This window comes from Melospiza melodia, chromosome 4 (assembly GCF_035770615.1).
Source record: "Melospiza melodia melodia isolate bMelMel2 chromosome 4, bMelMel2.pri, whole genome shotgun sequence".
NCBI classification, from domain to species: domain Eukaryota; kingdom Metazoa; phylum Chordata; class Aves; order Passeriformes; family Passerellidae; genus Melospiza; species Melospiza melodia.
The window spans coordinates 16,637,429-16,653,351 of NC_086197.1; the positions used below are offsets into that span (position 1 = coordinate 16,637,429).

The 15,923-nt window shown below is 46.0% G+C and overlaps 1 protein-coding gene across 1 annotated transcript in view; it reads right to left on the reverse strand.

The window, feature by feature from the left end:
* Positions 1–5,148: 5,148 nt before the first annotated feature.
* TMTC1 (transmembrane O-mannosyltransferase targeting cadherins 1) overlaps positions 5,149–15,923 on the reverse strand; it is a 143,112-nt gene continuing 132,337 nt past the window's right edge. The window contains exons 15-20 of the mRNA XM_063154031.1: positions 15,711–15,846; positions 14,763–14,907; positions 13,491–13,628; positions 12,359–12,481; positions 11,104–11,181; positions 5,149–10,377 (exon numbers count right to left, since the gene is read on the reverse strand). Coding sequence (XP_063010101.1) covers positions 10,237–10,377; positions 11,104–11,181; positions 12,359–12,481; positions 13,491–13,628; positions 14,763–14,907; positions 15,711–15,846 — 761 coding nt within the window. The 3' untranslated portion in view covers positions 5,149–10,236. The remainder of the gene's footprint in view (positions 10,378–11,103; positions 11,182–12,358; positions 12,482–13,490; positions 13,629–14,762; positions 14,908–15,710; positions 15,847–15,923) is intronic.

Here is a 15,923-nt window from a genome sequence, read left to right on the forward strand (position 1 = left end):
ACTGTCAAAAATAAACTTAAATAAAAACACCAGAAATTATTCCTAACTTAACAAACTCATAGTACCTCAAGTGATCAAAATAAAAATGCTCCTTATAAGCAAGCACAAAACCGAAAAATCTAACTCTAAACCATATTTCTCAAATTATCCTTAGCTATAAAACATATACTGCCATCAAACAAACCAAGCAATTCAAACCTCTAGATTATAATAACCAATAACCTAAATAGAAATGCAAAAAAGCTGAGCTAATTAATTCCATTGCACTTTTCCAAACACATCAAAACAATCATTCCATGCTCACAATTATAAAATTAACACAAAATAACTCAAAACCTCCCCTGGACCTCACACTACACCCCATAACACCATCCTGAACTTTCAAAAACAAATCCTTTAAAAGCATAATGCCCCTAAAAAATTAAAGCAAACAATGAAACTCATTTCAAAAACAACCTCATTGACATCTAAACTAGAAACTATTACATGAAGCGTGTCATATCCCCTACCATACACCAACTACAAACAAAATAAAAATACAATCAATTAAAAATCACTTTTAAAACATTCAATAAAATGTCTTTCAGAAATTAAAAAAAGCCACCTACTTAATTAACGCCCAAAGTTCCACCAACCAAACAAACCCTACCCAACCTAAACCCCTATATACAATAAACAAAAACTAAATCCCAATAATACCTATCAAAAATGTATTTAAAAAATCAATTTAAATCAGTTCTACCTTAAACACAGACAAACCCATTCATAAAGTTATCCTTACTCAAAAACCAAGTTACACATAGTAAATAATACAAAAAGATAAAACAACACAATATATACCTCAAAAATATAATTATTAAGTAAAAACCATATAAAAACATCACTATTTACTAAATATTACTACCATTATCTATATATAACTATATAATATATATTATATAATATATATGTGTATATAATGTATGTGCTTACAAAGTTCAAATATCTATTAGTTTTAGTAGGAAATTAACAATATAGAGATAAAAAGTAGAACGCTGCACAAATGAGACTTTCTGAGTTTGTAATCTCTTTTAGAGCAGCAAGAAGTTTTATTGTTCAATATTGTTCTTTTCTTTTTGTGCTAGTGAATGCCTTGCCTTTAAATAAACAGATTTTTCCACTTTTCCCCAAGGAAATATTTTCCCCAAGCAATGGAGAGAGAGGCCCCTTGACTCTGCTTTCTAGAGGAACCCTTCAGAAGCTTTCTCCCAAATTTGCCTCAACCAAGACACTCCAGCTTGAGCTGCAGGCTGAGTGCTGGAATTGCTGAAGGCAATTCCATGGAGATCAACGAAAACACAGAGAAATTACAGCTCTGTAGAAGAAGCTGATGTGTGCAAAGCTGAGCTCTCCCGTCAGGTACTTTCATCATGTGTGTGTGCACAGCCAGAAGAAAACCCCAAATTTAGATTTCATCCAGTAGCCTAATTATTCTTAATGAATTTCACCTGGGACTAACAAAATTAAGAAGTGAAGCAGGTTGTAATGACATCACCAGACCTCTCTAAGTTTATTTTTAAAAGCTTCCATGCCTGAAGTACTTAACCTGTGCCAGTGAAGTCACCATCTGAGACGTCCCTGAAGGGAGCTGGCCCAGCCCTCAAGCTCAGCTTTGCTCTGGACCACAGAGGAGACAGAGCTTCCTTCCATCTTTGCTCTGGCCCACACCCCAAGGAGACACAGCTTCCTTCCATCTTTGCTCTGGCCCACAGAAGAGACACAGCCTCCTTCCATCTTTGCTCTGGCCCACACCCCAAGGAGACACAGCTTCCTTCCATCTTTGCTCTGGCCCACACCCCAAGGAGCTTCCTTCCATCCCTTTTGGCACCAGCAGTGCCTCAGCAATGTGGGCAGGGAGCATGGGGACAGTTTGACTTAGGGACAGCTGGCTCTGATTAAGGCTTTGATGCTTCACTGAATGTGCAGCTGGAGATAAATCTGTGACAATCCCACCTATGTGTTCTAGGGAAAATGCCTCCAGTCCTCCCTAGCAGGGAGTCACACAGAGTGACAGTGACAGGCTGGCAGACCCGTGCTGGATGGGGGAGCAAGGGGAGCTGCTCCTCTGGGCCAGCCCAGAACACAGCCATCACCACCACGATCACACAGCAGAAGTGATCTCCAGCACCTGGGACACAAGGAAAAGAAGAATTGCAATTTCCCCTGCCAGCCGGAGGTCTGCTTCTCCAGGCTGGGGGACACAGCTTGTGTCAGGCCTCTGGCTCCCCCTCTGCTGAGGACAGCAGCTCTTCCTTCACTCCTTTCAGCTGGCCTGTGTCTACACTCTCTAAAAATCACTCTTGAATCCCTCCTGTGTGATGCCTAGAGGAGGGGTCCCCTGCCTCTCCCAAGCCAAGGGATAAGATGGCTTGTCCCAGCCACACAAACATAAGCAATGCAATGCTCATTGTGGAAACCCAGGGCACAGGGAATATTTCTCTGTCTGCTCTGGGGTGCCCTGACCCCCAGGGGAGCACTGACTTTGACCCTCATTCATGGAGAAAGTTTCCTACACTTCAAGATAGACTGGAATCCACAAAAGTGTGAAATAGATCATAGAGAGCAGTGTAGGTGTATCACTTGGGGAGAAATTCAGGTTTTGGGATTTTGAGTATGTTGTGGATGGAAGCAAGATGGAGGGCACAGGGTGTCATCCTGGGTTTCTTCTTCATGCTTCTTCTTCCTCCTTCGTCTTCATGGGTTTGGGTGGCATTTTGTAATTGGGCAGAAAAGTCTGCATTGCAGCTCTGTGGGATCAGTTATTTGGTTAAAAGGGAAATAATCTAGCTGACAGTTCTTAATTGGATAGTTTAGTCTTGAAAGACCTTGTAACAAGAGATTGTTGGCCATTTTGTGCCTTCTAATGAAAAGCTCACAGCAGTGAGACTGTTTTACTGATAAGAAATAATCAACACCTAGTCCAAACATGAATTACTGTCTCAAGTGCCTTCAATCCAGACCCAGAGAAACCAACAACTGGTACCCCCACACGTCATGGTTTAGGAGGTACTCACACTCTGTTTGCTTGGGTGAGAGCCTGGAATAATTCACTAGAGTCACCACAAGACTGAGACTGGATCCAAAGTGATATCACTCCCTAACTTTGGAGCTGATGCCCTCTGTGTAGGCTTGGAGGTGATGCTGTATGATGAAGGTTGGCAAAAAGCACCCCAGTTTCTCACACCACTTATGAGAGCACTAGAGCACCAAGGAGCCCATAACTCCCTCTGCTACCCAGACCACCAAACACTCTTTGAGCTCAGCAGTGACCAGCAGGACTCATCCCACAAGGTTCTGAGAGTCCCTGCACAACTCCTGCAGCATTCCAGGCTGTAGAGGGGCTCAGCTGCTTGCTGCCCTGTTCAGACCAACCTCTCTCTCTGTCCTCAAAGCACCTGACCACTGCAAAGCCCAGGCACAATTTTCTAAGCCACTGACCTGGACGAAACTCTCCCTAGTGCTTGGTGCTGACTGGCTTTTAAAACAAGAGACTGTGGTGATTATTGCTAGAGCAGCAAGTCCACTAGTGAAGCAGAAAATAAACAAACTTTATCAAGGTGGTCAATGGTGGAGAAAACACCATTCTCTTAGGTGGTGAGAGAAATAACATCAGCAGCAGGAGCAGCACCATACAGGAGCAGGGTGAGAGGAACTGCAGTTAGCTGGTTAGCCCATCTCTTACCTCAGCAGGACATCTGTTTTTAGCACTGGCTTCATTACCAGGAGCAAGTTACCCTGAACATCATCATTCTCCTGCCTGGCTTGAACCACTTCACAACCTATCTAGTGCCTATTTCCCTCTCCCACCTAAAAGACATGAATTTTCACATGGGTGTAGAACAGACCAGACAGGGAGTTATGAGCACATTAGCCACTGCAGGGGGATGTGCATGAAGGGTCTGACCTGGTGCCCCAGGGAGAGCAGTTCCCAAGCTCAGCAGGACCAAACTATTTGTCTTTCTTTCAGGGTAGGCTGCACAGGGAATGGGTCACACTCACCTCAGCAGCCAAGGAGGGCTGTGGTAAGTAGCACCTACACAGAGAGGGTACAAGAGGCTCCCAGTCCCCACACAGCTACCGCAAAGGCAGCCTAAAAACCCCTCACCAGGGCAAATACACCAACCTGTGACACTGACTGGCTACTTTCACCTTTTTGGTACCTCAAAAGAGCAGATAACACCAATGGTTACCACCATAAACCCCACACTGGGGCTCACCTCCCCGCAGCCCACAGACAGGACTCACCACATAGAAGAAGAAGGCGGCACACAAGCAGAGGAGTCCTGCTCCCACCACGGCTCAGGAAAAGTGACCAGTGCTGGAGCTCCACCTCTCACAGGAGGAACCACTCAGCTGATGAGCCCTTTTAATGGCTGTGCTGTCGATCAGTGTTAGCAGCTGAGGCTGCAGGGCTGCAGCACACCTGGGTTTGGAGGCTCTCTCACCATGTCTCACCTGTTTGGAGTTTGCTGCCCGTTTCCATGGGCAGCAGCAGGATCTCATGTCCCCCCCCCCCCCCCCCCCAACACTGTCATCACTCCCCTTCATGCTACAGGGCATTTTGGACACACCAGGATGGCAGGAAACACCATGGCATGTGTTCAGGGCTTTTGATTCTCTTTCAGCTCCATTTTCAATAGAAGTGTTTATCACCATTACTATCCCAAGTGAACTCAAACCCTGGAAGCACGCAGGAGCATCTAGGAATGTGTGCCAGGAAGAAAGGATTTACAACAAAATTAGTTTCTTTTTAATCTCAGTTTTTTTCTCTTTGCACTCTGTGGATTTGTTTGACACATTCCTGACAGAGGCATAAAGCCTGACATGAAGAGTTTATGTCACTATAACATGTTCAATCATCAAGGCTGTGTGAGCACCAGCCCACGTCTTTTCTCATGCTCAGGCTCCACAAAATGCCTGCTCCAATGTTTTTATATGCCCAGACTCAAACACATATGCTGCACAGTTGCTCCTACATGACCAATAACCTGGAATTCAGAGCATGTAAAATAAAAGTCAAGTGGAGTAAGAAACTTCGGCCCTTCCACCTCCAGAACAATGTGTTCATGGCTGGTCCTAAAGAAAAAGAACAAAACCAGGCACAGCACCTTCTTTTCTTACTTTTTATATAAAATAGACATTTACATACATTTTCTTCTGCAAAGACTTGGAGCATAACTCCTTGATGTGAAATCTAGCCATAAATCCCACCGTGAAAAAAGAAAAGACTTTGCAAATTCCTGCATCACTGACATACATCCAGCTGCTGCTAAGAGTGAATTTATTTTTAAAATATTTCCAATCCACGGGCTGTTTTCTTGTGGTTTTGTTTTTGTTTGGTTGGTTTTCTTCTTTCTTAAAAAGATATGCACAGCTAATTTAAAAAATTAGATACAGAAATAAGAACCATATGAACAACAGGCAATGCAAACAACTTCTGCATGAGAGGAACACGCAGTGTGACATCCACTTCAGGCAGAGATTTCTACAGTAATACAGTTGTGTTACAGCTGTAACTTTTACAGAGGATACCACTGGGGGTATTTTCCAGAAGAAAAAATTCTCAGCAAGTCAGTACAAACATGGCAATGAACTTTTGCACAAAGTTATCAAGGTTACCTGAAGCAACTTTGCCACATTAAAACACCAGTGAATGCCAAGCGCTGTTTTTTTTCTTTTTCTTTTTTTTTTCTCTTTTGCTGCTGGGTTTAAATGTACATGAAAGCAAAATGGTGCATTTTGAAATTGCTGCAAGAGACTGAAGGTTGGGGGAAAAGCCCTCTAAGGGCTAATTTTTTGAAAGATTGTGCATAATTGCATATATGAAAGATAGAAATTGAGCACTTGGTCAACTTAATCACATAAAGATTGAAGAGACTTACGCATACACCAGCTGTTTCAATGAGCTGGAGGACAAGTGGGGCAGAAGACCATATAATAATATTCTAAATTGCTTGATTAATAAATTAGACTGACCATTATCTTCTTTCACCAATATTGTACACCATATCTGGCCTGATTTCTGTAACTGTGGAGAGTTACAGAAATAGTTTTTAGATCATTTTAGGGGCATCCAGCCTCGCCTGCAAGTTAGCCTCTCTATTCTGAATTTTTTTGACTTATACATCTTTCTACTCCCATGCATGCATGCCCAGCCCCTTGTCCTCCTCTGGAATGAAGGCCATTTGCACTGCTGCATTCACTTACTGTTTGGCCAAAACAAATTGCCTGCACATTTGTAGGAAAATCTAGTCCAAGAAGTCCATGAGAGAAAGAAAATACCCACCACTGCATTATTTATCCTGAGGGACAGAAAAGGGATGGAAGCAGAGAACACTGGAATTTAAATAAGCAATAAAATAAAATCCATCAGCTGCAAATATTATCCGTGGGGAAAGGAAAAAGCAACACAATTATTATGTTTCTCATTTAGGATTAAAATGTACAGTGAGTACATCAGAGTCCTGTTTAACCAGCTTTCCATTAATTCTCTGCTTTAAAATTAGTGAGCACTGAGGTTTATCCAATGCAACTTGCAGAGAGCATGAACTCTCCCCCACCAGGCAGATCTGCAGCCATTTGTTAATCTGCAATCTCTGCAAACCATGCTGAGCACTGGAACTGGTAGAAAACAATGTATTTGTAACTCCTTGTTTTAGAAGCTGTGTGATGCTGGAGGAAGAGAACATTTCCTATGATTAATTAGGATAATATAAAGTTATCACAAGGTAAGTTGCTTGATTTACCTTGCACAATAGCATTCCATGTTGGTGGAGGTAACCCATCTCATATCATACTCTGTTCTTCTTTGCCTGCAGTAAACCTTTGACATGATTGCCCTGAAGAAACACAGAGCATCAGCATGGGTGCCAACAGGACAGGGAGTCGGCTCAGAGCTTCACAGGGGTTTAACTGCTTTGGCAGCCCATGCTCTGAGCCATTCTCCCAGTCTGCTGCCAGTTTGCAGCCTGTCATCCTGCATAGATGGAGTATAAAGTGCTGGTCCAGGAACGTGGGGTTCATTATTGAGCTCTCCTCTCTGCAGAACTACAAACCCAGCTCCAAGGTGTGGAGGGCCAGCCTTTGGGCACGGAAATGCAAACTGCTGCAACTGGCATTAAAATCCCTGGCTATGTTCATTATCAGCCTGGTTCAGGCAAGTGGATATGCCTTGCCTTCCAACAAACCACCTCCCTTACTGGGGCATCTTTCTCCATTTTCTGCAAGTAAGACAGTGTTGCACAAATGGTAATCAATCCTTCTCTAGGATCTGGGAGGGGGGCGTCCAAAGCTGCATTACGCTTCTATACATACACAAGTTTTAGGAGGTCAGGATGGCTTTGATCAGGTTTTAGGACAAGCAGGAGACAGTAATTTCTACCAGGTCTCTCAGGAAAGACAAACTAAGATTTATGCTGAAGTTAAAAACATAAAACTAAGTCTTCCCCCTCACAAAGCATTGCTATAAAAAATACAACTTCTGCATTTGAAAAAATATGTTTCATTGGCCACTATTTAAAGCCACAAACTGCAGTGAGGCCTGTATAATATATATAGTATTTATTTAATATATCTTTTGAGGCAAAGTTTATAGGTGATACACATTTTTAAAGGAGGCACATCTCCCCCCACTGACCTTCAGCTGGCTGCTGGAGCACTCTGCAGGTGCCTCCTCCCTGGGGGCTTTGCATGGTACCCCTGTCAGGGCAGCACCAAACACTGTTCTGCCAGCCCCAAATTCACTGCAGCACAGCCAGCCTGGGCACACAGGCCTTTGGGGAGCTGTCCCAGAGACAGGCTCACCTTGGGGACAGGCACAGAGATTTCTGGTCCAGCTACTTCTGAATATCCCAGCAAAGAACCATCTACGACCTTGCAATGCCTGTTGGGGAGCTGACTGCTGTCAGAGGCCATCTAAGCTTTGGTGTCCCCATCCCATGGCACTGTGCTGGCATGACGCCACCTCCTCCAGGCCATCCTGGCAGCCCAGGGGTGTGCAGATCTACTGTGTGCAAGGCAGCCAGCAGAGCACCTGCCCTGGGGACCTGCAGTGAGTTCATGTGAGTTCAGCCAGTCCACAGCCACAACAGCTGTGTGAAAAAACAAGGGAGGGGTGCTGAGCCAGCCCCAGGAGCTCAAACCTGTCCCTGGCCCCATGGAGTAAAGTAGGCTCCTTGGGCTGGGAGCAGAAAACTCAACAGTGAAGCAATTTGCTTGTTCTGATCTCAGTGCTCCCCTGGAAGCTGGTTTGGAGGGAGAGAACCCAAACACCCATGGTGCCACCTCTTCTCCCCAGCAGTTTTTCACTTCTGCCCAGCTGTGGCTGGCTGCTCTCCTTGGCCAGTGAGGCCCATCCAGCCTCGTCTCAGTGGATGCACAGCCATGGCTCTGGCAGGTCCATAAACCCTGGCAGGGCAGACAACTGTACCTGGGAGCTCCAAACACAGTTGGAGTCACATCAATAATTCATCAGTAACCTGACCATCACCTGTGCAGCAAGACATTGTTATCGCCAGGCTTGTCAAAGGAAGCCAGCACAACCTCCAGCACTTGGCTGAGCCATCCCACTGAGGGAACTTGGAGAGTGCTGAAGTGCCATGGCCAGCTAAATCTGGGCACCACAGCAGTGCCAGGCTTCTCCTGACAGATGGTTTTTTGGGCATTGTACACCTACCTGAACTGTACTAACAATGCCAGACCCCGGGCTGCTGGGCCACAGTCAAGCTCAAACAAAACAACTTTTCTAGCAGTTTAGTGCTGCAAGAGGAACAAACTGGTGACCAACGCTGGTGTCCAAACCCAAAGGCAGGAAGCAGATCCCACTAATGCTCCCTGGGAACTGGTGCAAACCCCAGTGGAAGCAGCAGAAGTGCTGCTTATTGCAGGGCCAGTGTGGTCCAAAGTGCTCTGCAGCCACTTAGAATCATGAGAGGAATTATTCCAGCACGCCTCCTTGGTACTCCCTTTTTCTAACTTCAGACAATATGAGTCACAATGCCCAACCATGTGGCCAGCTGTGAGGGATATTGCCCAATTTGTATAAAACAGAGAAAATATATTAATTATTTGATTATTATAAGTTAAATAAATAAAGCTCAAAAATAAAAGCCTCAGTTCTGAAGAGAATCTGTTTTCCCACATCAGTATTTAAAAATATAGATTTACGACTGATCAGCTATAGGTCATTTTCTGTATCTCTTAGGGGAGTGGTGAGAACACTTTGGCCAAGTATTTTGTCAGTGTTATCACCATGATAAATGGGCTTTGTCCCTGCACACCCATAAAAGAGCCTCCTTCGTACCTTTCCAGGCTAGGAAATGTTCCCTAATCTCCCTGTGGCTTTACTTTACCTCCTATATTGATTAGATAGGTTGTTTGTTTTCCATACTGGGGACTGAGCTGGAGGACAAGTAATCCTAGAGCTTCCCATTGCCTTTGGATGCTTCAGTTTTTTCAGAGTAATAATTATTTGGCCTGGAGGGAGAGGGCAAAGGGTAAAGCCATATGATATTTGACAAAAGTGACATCATGAACCTGAATTACCACAAAATTATTGTCTAATGAATAAAACATTCAGGCTAGGTTTTCCCTCAAAGGATCATCTGTCCTACTTGTAGAATCATCCTTCCAGGGTGATATTTAAATAGTTTCCTCTTTCTTTTGAATAATTTTCAAGTCCCATTTGGAGCTGTAAAAGCGACCACCATTTCATCAGCATTAACCCCTTGGAACCTTTTTTATGTGACCATTATGACCATCCTTCCTGTCTGCAGCACTTGCAATGAAGCCCATCATTGGTGCTCTACATGGATGAGGTGAGCCTGTGTGTGGAGAACAGGAGGTGCTCCTTCACCCCTGCTGCAATGGATGAGTGCTTTGTCTCCATGGTTTCCCTGGTGACAACCAAGATACTGAAGGTGCATGTCCCACCCACTCTCCTGGCGTCACTAGAACAGCCTAGATGTGAATCTTGATTAAAGGAAGGTTTTCATTCATGCTCCAGCACATCCCACAGGACCCAAGGATCCCATGATCCCACAGGATCCTGTAACTTTGACTGAACCTATGCATGCATTCAAAGTTTGCCTTCCCTAATTCTGAGTCCTATCAAAGCTCTTTCAGCATCACTTTGAGCAACAGGCTTCCACCACACTCTTCTCCAAGGGGCACGAGTGTCCTCCTGCTGGTGACTGATTGCTATGTTTGGTCTTTCTCCTGGACTTCTTGAAACCGTTTCTCCAAGCGATCCAGCTTGGCCAGATTCTCCTTCAGCAGCTTGCTGTTTGGAACCAGCTGCAAGGCTTTCTCGTAGTAGTCACGGGCAGTGATGTAGCTCCCCTGCAAAGAAAATGGGTGCTAGGTCTCATTCTCATTCCACACAGAAAGTTTGTTCCCAGGGTGAAGTGAAAAACGAGACACAGGGGAAACAGAGTTTTAAAAACCTGACATTGTTGGGTTACAAAAATACTTCTTTATGAAACAGATCACCAATTGCTGTTGACCTAAATTTGATGAAACTCACGCAGCAAGAAATAGATTTACATTTTTTTTGTTGTGTTGCACCAGAAGAGTTAATTTTACTCAGCAACAGGATAGCTTAAGGACATCACACAATGTCACTCCTTAAGACCCAAATCATAATGATATGCTAAAGTATTCAAAAGAATAAGCAACCACAGGGTAGGCTGCCTATTTCCATAATTTCATGCCAGTATTCTGCATTAGACATCTTTATTAAATTAATTAGGTAGAGAAGAACCTTAAAAGTCAACTCATGGTGACATTTTTCTAAGGTAGGTCAACAACTGAAGCAGGAAAGCTTTTAAGAGGAGCAGGTTGTTCCTTGCAGCCTGCACTCTAAAAATATGAGATCTGCTTTACCAAGCCACCTGGTTGGGAACTCCAGCTGGGGTGAAGAGACTTCCTTCCTTTTTGGATAAAATATGTCAAGGGACTTGCTGTTCACAAACATGCAACTCTTGTCAGTCTGAAACCAGTTTAGCTTTTTGTCCTGTGTAGTAGTGTCTGCACCTGGCAGCTTAAGGAAAACCAAAACTGTCATACCTTGATGTGCTCAATGCCTCCCATATTCATCCAGGCCTGTGCCTGGTCTGGGTTGAGCTCCACAGCCCGTTTGTAGCTCTGCAGAAACAGGAAACATTTCTAGGTTAGGAGTCTGACTCTTCAAACCAAACCAGCGCAGGAGGGGAAAGAGAAACGCAGTTTCCTCTCCTGAAGCCATTCAGAATGGAATTCAAATTCCCCTCATATACAACGCACAGAGTGAATTTCAGTTTCTTTGCAGAAGAGGCACAGAATGTGCTGCTCCATGGCTCAGCTCATCTCACAGGTTTTCCCTGCCAATGTGTGCTTTTCCTGCACTCTGAGAGGAGCCACACCTGCCACCCTGCCCCCTGCACCACTGGGGTCTCCTGCACATCAAGGTGATTTCCTTAGGCAGTGCCAAGCACAAGCCCTGCCAACTACAAGCCATGTGATTGCTCTTTATCTGCAAGGCTTTAATTTGGAGCTGGCAGCAGACTCTGGGACAGCCACTTGTATGGAGGTTTCACAAGGACCTGAGGGCAGGGCTTTCCTTCCCCGCTGACACTGAGAGTGGGAGAAGAAGCCATTAGGACATTCTGGAGTCTGTCAAGCAGCACTGTTTTTACATTGTCACAACAGGAAAGGATTTTCAAATCAGGATTAAACATCTTTAGGGATATTGAGAATATTCAGAACAGTCCAATTAATATTTTCTGAATCAGAGAATAATGGAATGGTTTGGGTTGGGAGGGACTTTTAAGATTATCTACTTCCAGCTCCCCTCCTACAGGCAGTAAGTGACACCTTCCACTAGACCAGGTTGCTTCTGCACTATTATTAATGCTAACATAATTTCTGAGCTATCAAGCATCCTTCTTCACAGGATAAGCCAACCTCTCAGTTATTGGCTTCTGAGGTGAGATATAACAACATGGTTAGCTCTCACAGGTCCCCAAGCTTCCAGCTGAGCCATCTGGAGCTGGTCACTGACAGCAAGAGGGGCTGGGGCTGGATGGAGCTGAGGTGAATCCCACCACAACTGTGTACTTAACCTCTCAGAGCAGGGAGCAGTATTTCCTTTGAGGAATGAGGAAAAAGTTGCAATTAAGTCTGGTAAAGTTAGCTGCCTCACAGCTTTCTCTGTACCAGTGATAGACTCTGAGCTCCTAAGGCCAACAGCAGCCAGGGTGTTGCACCAGGGAGTTTCACACACAAGGAGCAAACTCTGTCTTTTAGCCTATAAAACCACCAGTAGGTCTTAGAGCAGTCATACCTCGAAAGCCTTGTCAAGGAGATTCTGTTCTCTTAGCTGGTTTCCTTTAGTGAAAAAGAGCTCTGATATGACTTTTGGATCCTTTGGTTTTAGCTGAAGCGCTTTTTCTATAGCTTCAAGTGCCTGTGAAAAAGCAAGAGGACATTGTGTGCCTTCCATTCAGTGCCTTCCCACTTCTCATTCTTTCCTCACCACTATGGACTACCAGCATTAGAATCATCTTCCTCCATCCCTTGTTAACCCCACATCATTAACATACAGGGAAACAAGATTTTTAAATGCCTGTGTGGGAACCCAGGGCATCCCTCTGGCTGCCCTGGATGGCTTGAGCCCCTGGCTGGAGGCTCAGAGGCCTTGGCACAGAGCCAAAGACACCTGTGGCTTTGATTTTAACCCATGGAGAAAATTACCAACTTTATGTAAAGATCTACAAGCCACGAGAGTTTAAGCAGAATGATAGTTAATATTTGACAAGGTAGAAAAGTAGAATTTTGGGGGTTTAGAATGGGGGTTCTGAAGCTAAGATGGAGGGATTTGGGCATGCCTTGTCCCTCCTCTTCTTCTTCTTCTTAGCCTCCATCTTCTGTGTGATGGTGGCACTTTTGAATTGGTTTAGAGTAGGAACAGACTGTCTAACATAGGTGATAGGTATTGGAAAATTATTGTAAATAAAGTACACATAGTTCTTAGTATAAAAAACTAACACAGCCTCAGGGGTGTGCAGTGTGCCACGGACCAACCTGCTAGACAGACTTCAGCATGTCAGAAAAAGAATGTATAGATAACAGAAAATAAACAACCTTGAAAAGCACAGCTGAGGAACCCTGACTCCTTCTTCAATTGTGGGGCTGGGAAAAAGGGACTTTCCAGCATCTTGGGGTCATCTCGACCAGAGAGACTCCGAGACAGCCTGGGGCTGATGGGCACTGGGGCTGACAGCAGCAGGAGGTATAAGTGATAAGAAAACCACACTGCTTAGCTTCAGTCTTAGTAAACTGAGGGTTTTAGTGAAGAAATAATATATTGAATGTGCGCTGAGGCACGTGACTTGTCCCCAGAGAGACAGAGTGTAAAACTCAACCTGAGCTCTGTGTGTGATCCCTTGGGACAAGGCTATCCCACGGCACGGTACCTTGGCATAGAGCTCCTGCTTGCTGTAGATGGCTGACAGGAGGCGGTAGCACTCCAGGCACTCTGCATCCTCGTTAAGGATGTGGTTCGTCATCTTCTCCGCTTCCTTCGTCCGCCCCATCATGGCCAGAACCTGAGCCTGTAACAGAGCCACAGTGTTACACCTGACCAGCTGTCCCAGGGTGATGTTATGATGCTTGTATCCCTGATGCTGTTCATTTAGGGGATTCCTGGGGCCCCCCTAAGCTGTATGTTCACTGGTAACAGCAAGCAGCCAAGGAGACTCCACATAGCTTCTGAGGGTGCTCATTAGGTGAGGGTTTATTGGAGGTCCCACCTCCAGGAGCAGCATGGTTTCTGAGGGAGAAGGGGGAAAGGGACAGGGAGGGAGAGCCTAGGGAGAAAGGACCAAGAGAGCAAAGGGCTAAGAGAGATTCTCATCTCCCTCGCACAGCTTGACAGGCAGATTCAAAGTGGGCATGGAACAAGCCTTGGGCCAATGGGATTACAGATCCATGATCCAGGGGAGGATCACAGGCCTGGAATAAACCCTACATTTTGGAGGGGTGAGACAGAGCATACCATTTAACTAAAATGTAACACCACATATCCCCAGTCAGGTGTTCTGTTTATGCTGGATATTATATTCTGTGCCTGAGAGCAAAGGTGGGGAGAAGCAGCAGAGTTTTGTTATCAGGGACTGGACTCACTCCTCCAGTCTTCTGGAACACTGTTGCTGTCTGGGCATGGACAGGGCAGAACACCGTGCTCCTTTTGCTTTTTAGTTAGTTAGTTAGTTTAGCTAGCTGAGGCAGTCCAAGCTTTCCCTGGACTGCCTTTTCTTTCCCTTTTCTTGGAACCATTTGAACCTGCTCCAGACCAGGACCCGAGGAAACACCACGAGCTCACACTTTGCAGCCTGCCGGGACCTGCTCTGCAGCCTTTCCCAGTGCCAGAGGGACTGACAACAGAGTGATCACACAAAGGAGAGACCTTCTGAATTTGTCACCTCTTCAGAGCAGCAAATTAGTTTTGTTGTGGGGTATTGCTCATTTTTTGTGCTAGGGAGTGCTTTGCCTGTTAAATAAACAGGTTCTTTCCACTCCTCTACAAAGAAATTTTTCCCGAACCAGGTGCGGGGAGGGGACGCGTGGGTTTGCATTCTGGAGGGGCCCCTTTTGGAGGTTTTCTCCCAGATTTTCCCTAAGCCAGGACACCAGCTGGGCCCTCTGCCCCGGGCTGAGTGGGTGCTGCTGCCCTGGTCCCCGCTCACCAGCGCCAGCCGGGTGTCCTTGCTGGAAGGCTGCAGCGCCGCCGCCTCCCGGTACACCTGCAGCGCCTCCTCGTAGCGCCCCGTGTTGTAATAGAGAGCCCCCAGCGGGGACAGGATCTCCGCCTTCCTGGACACCTTCAGCGCCCTGGGGGTGGGAGAAAGGCAAGCTTCAGTGTGGGAGGAGCAAAGGGGAAGAGCAAGGTGGGCTTGTGGGGGATGGAGAACCAAAGCTCTGCTCCATCCCAGCCTGGGAAGGACAAATCCCCTGGGGAGGGATGAATGTGCTCACAACAGTAATCCCACCAGCCAGCTGAGAAGGAGAAAGAGAAGGAAAAGGAGGAGAATGAGGAGAAGGAGCCACCTTCAAAGTGCCCTCAATGAGTCTGCAGCGGGGGGGGGGGGGGGGGGGGGGGGTGGTTGGATGGTTGACAGAGATGAAACCGCAAGGTGAGCAAAAATCTATATAATACTCCCACCCAACCCATCCTGCTGCATTCCAGGAGTCAGAGCCTGACTGCTGGAACACTGCTGGGAAGGGCCAGAGTTCCTAATGGTGCCAAGGGTTTGGTGCTGAGCTGTGCAGCACTTCTGGCTGTTCCTGGTGCAGCAACCACAGACCACCTTTGAGCAGGCTAGGAGTTGTGGTAATACAGCCTGCTCCTACCACCGAGAAACCTCCAACATTATCATCAGAGCATCCCCCCAGGCAAAAGCAGCAGTGTCCATCCTGGGGGCTTGGGAATAGTTCAGGGAAATCAACACTGCCTGAGCCCATGCTGCCTTTCCAAGCACTCCCCAAAACCAGCCACATCTATTTCAAACAGATGGAGAATGAAGGGAGGAAATCCCATGCATGCACTGATAGATCTGTATAATAGAAACCCTTTAGCAGAGACAAGCCATACAGGGGCAGGAGGAAACCCTCTGTGTCCCAGCCCAAATCCTCACCTCTTGTACCACACTTCAGCCTCTTTGTTCTGCCCCAGGGAGCGGTGAAGCCTGCCCAGGTTCACCATGGCCACGTGGTGAGCAGGGCTCAGGAGGATGGCCTGCCTGTAGTGGGACATGGCTCTCTCAGGAGACCCTGGAGAGGAAAAGAGCCATTAAACCAGAAAAAAAGCCCTGTGCAGCAGAAAAAACCTGTCTCAAACTCAGCACATG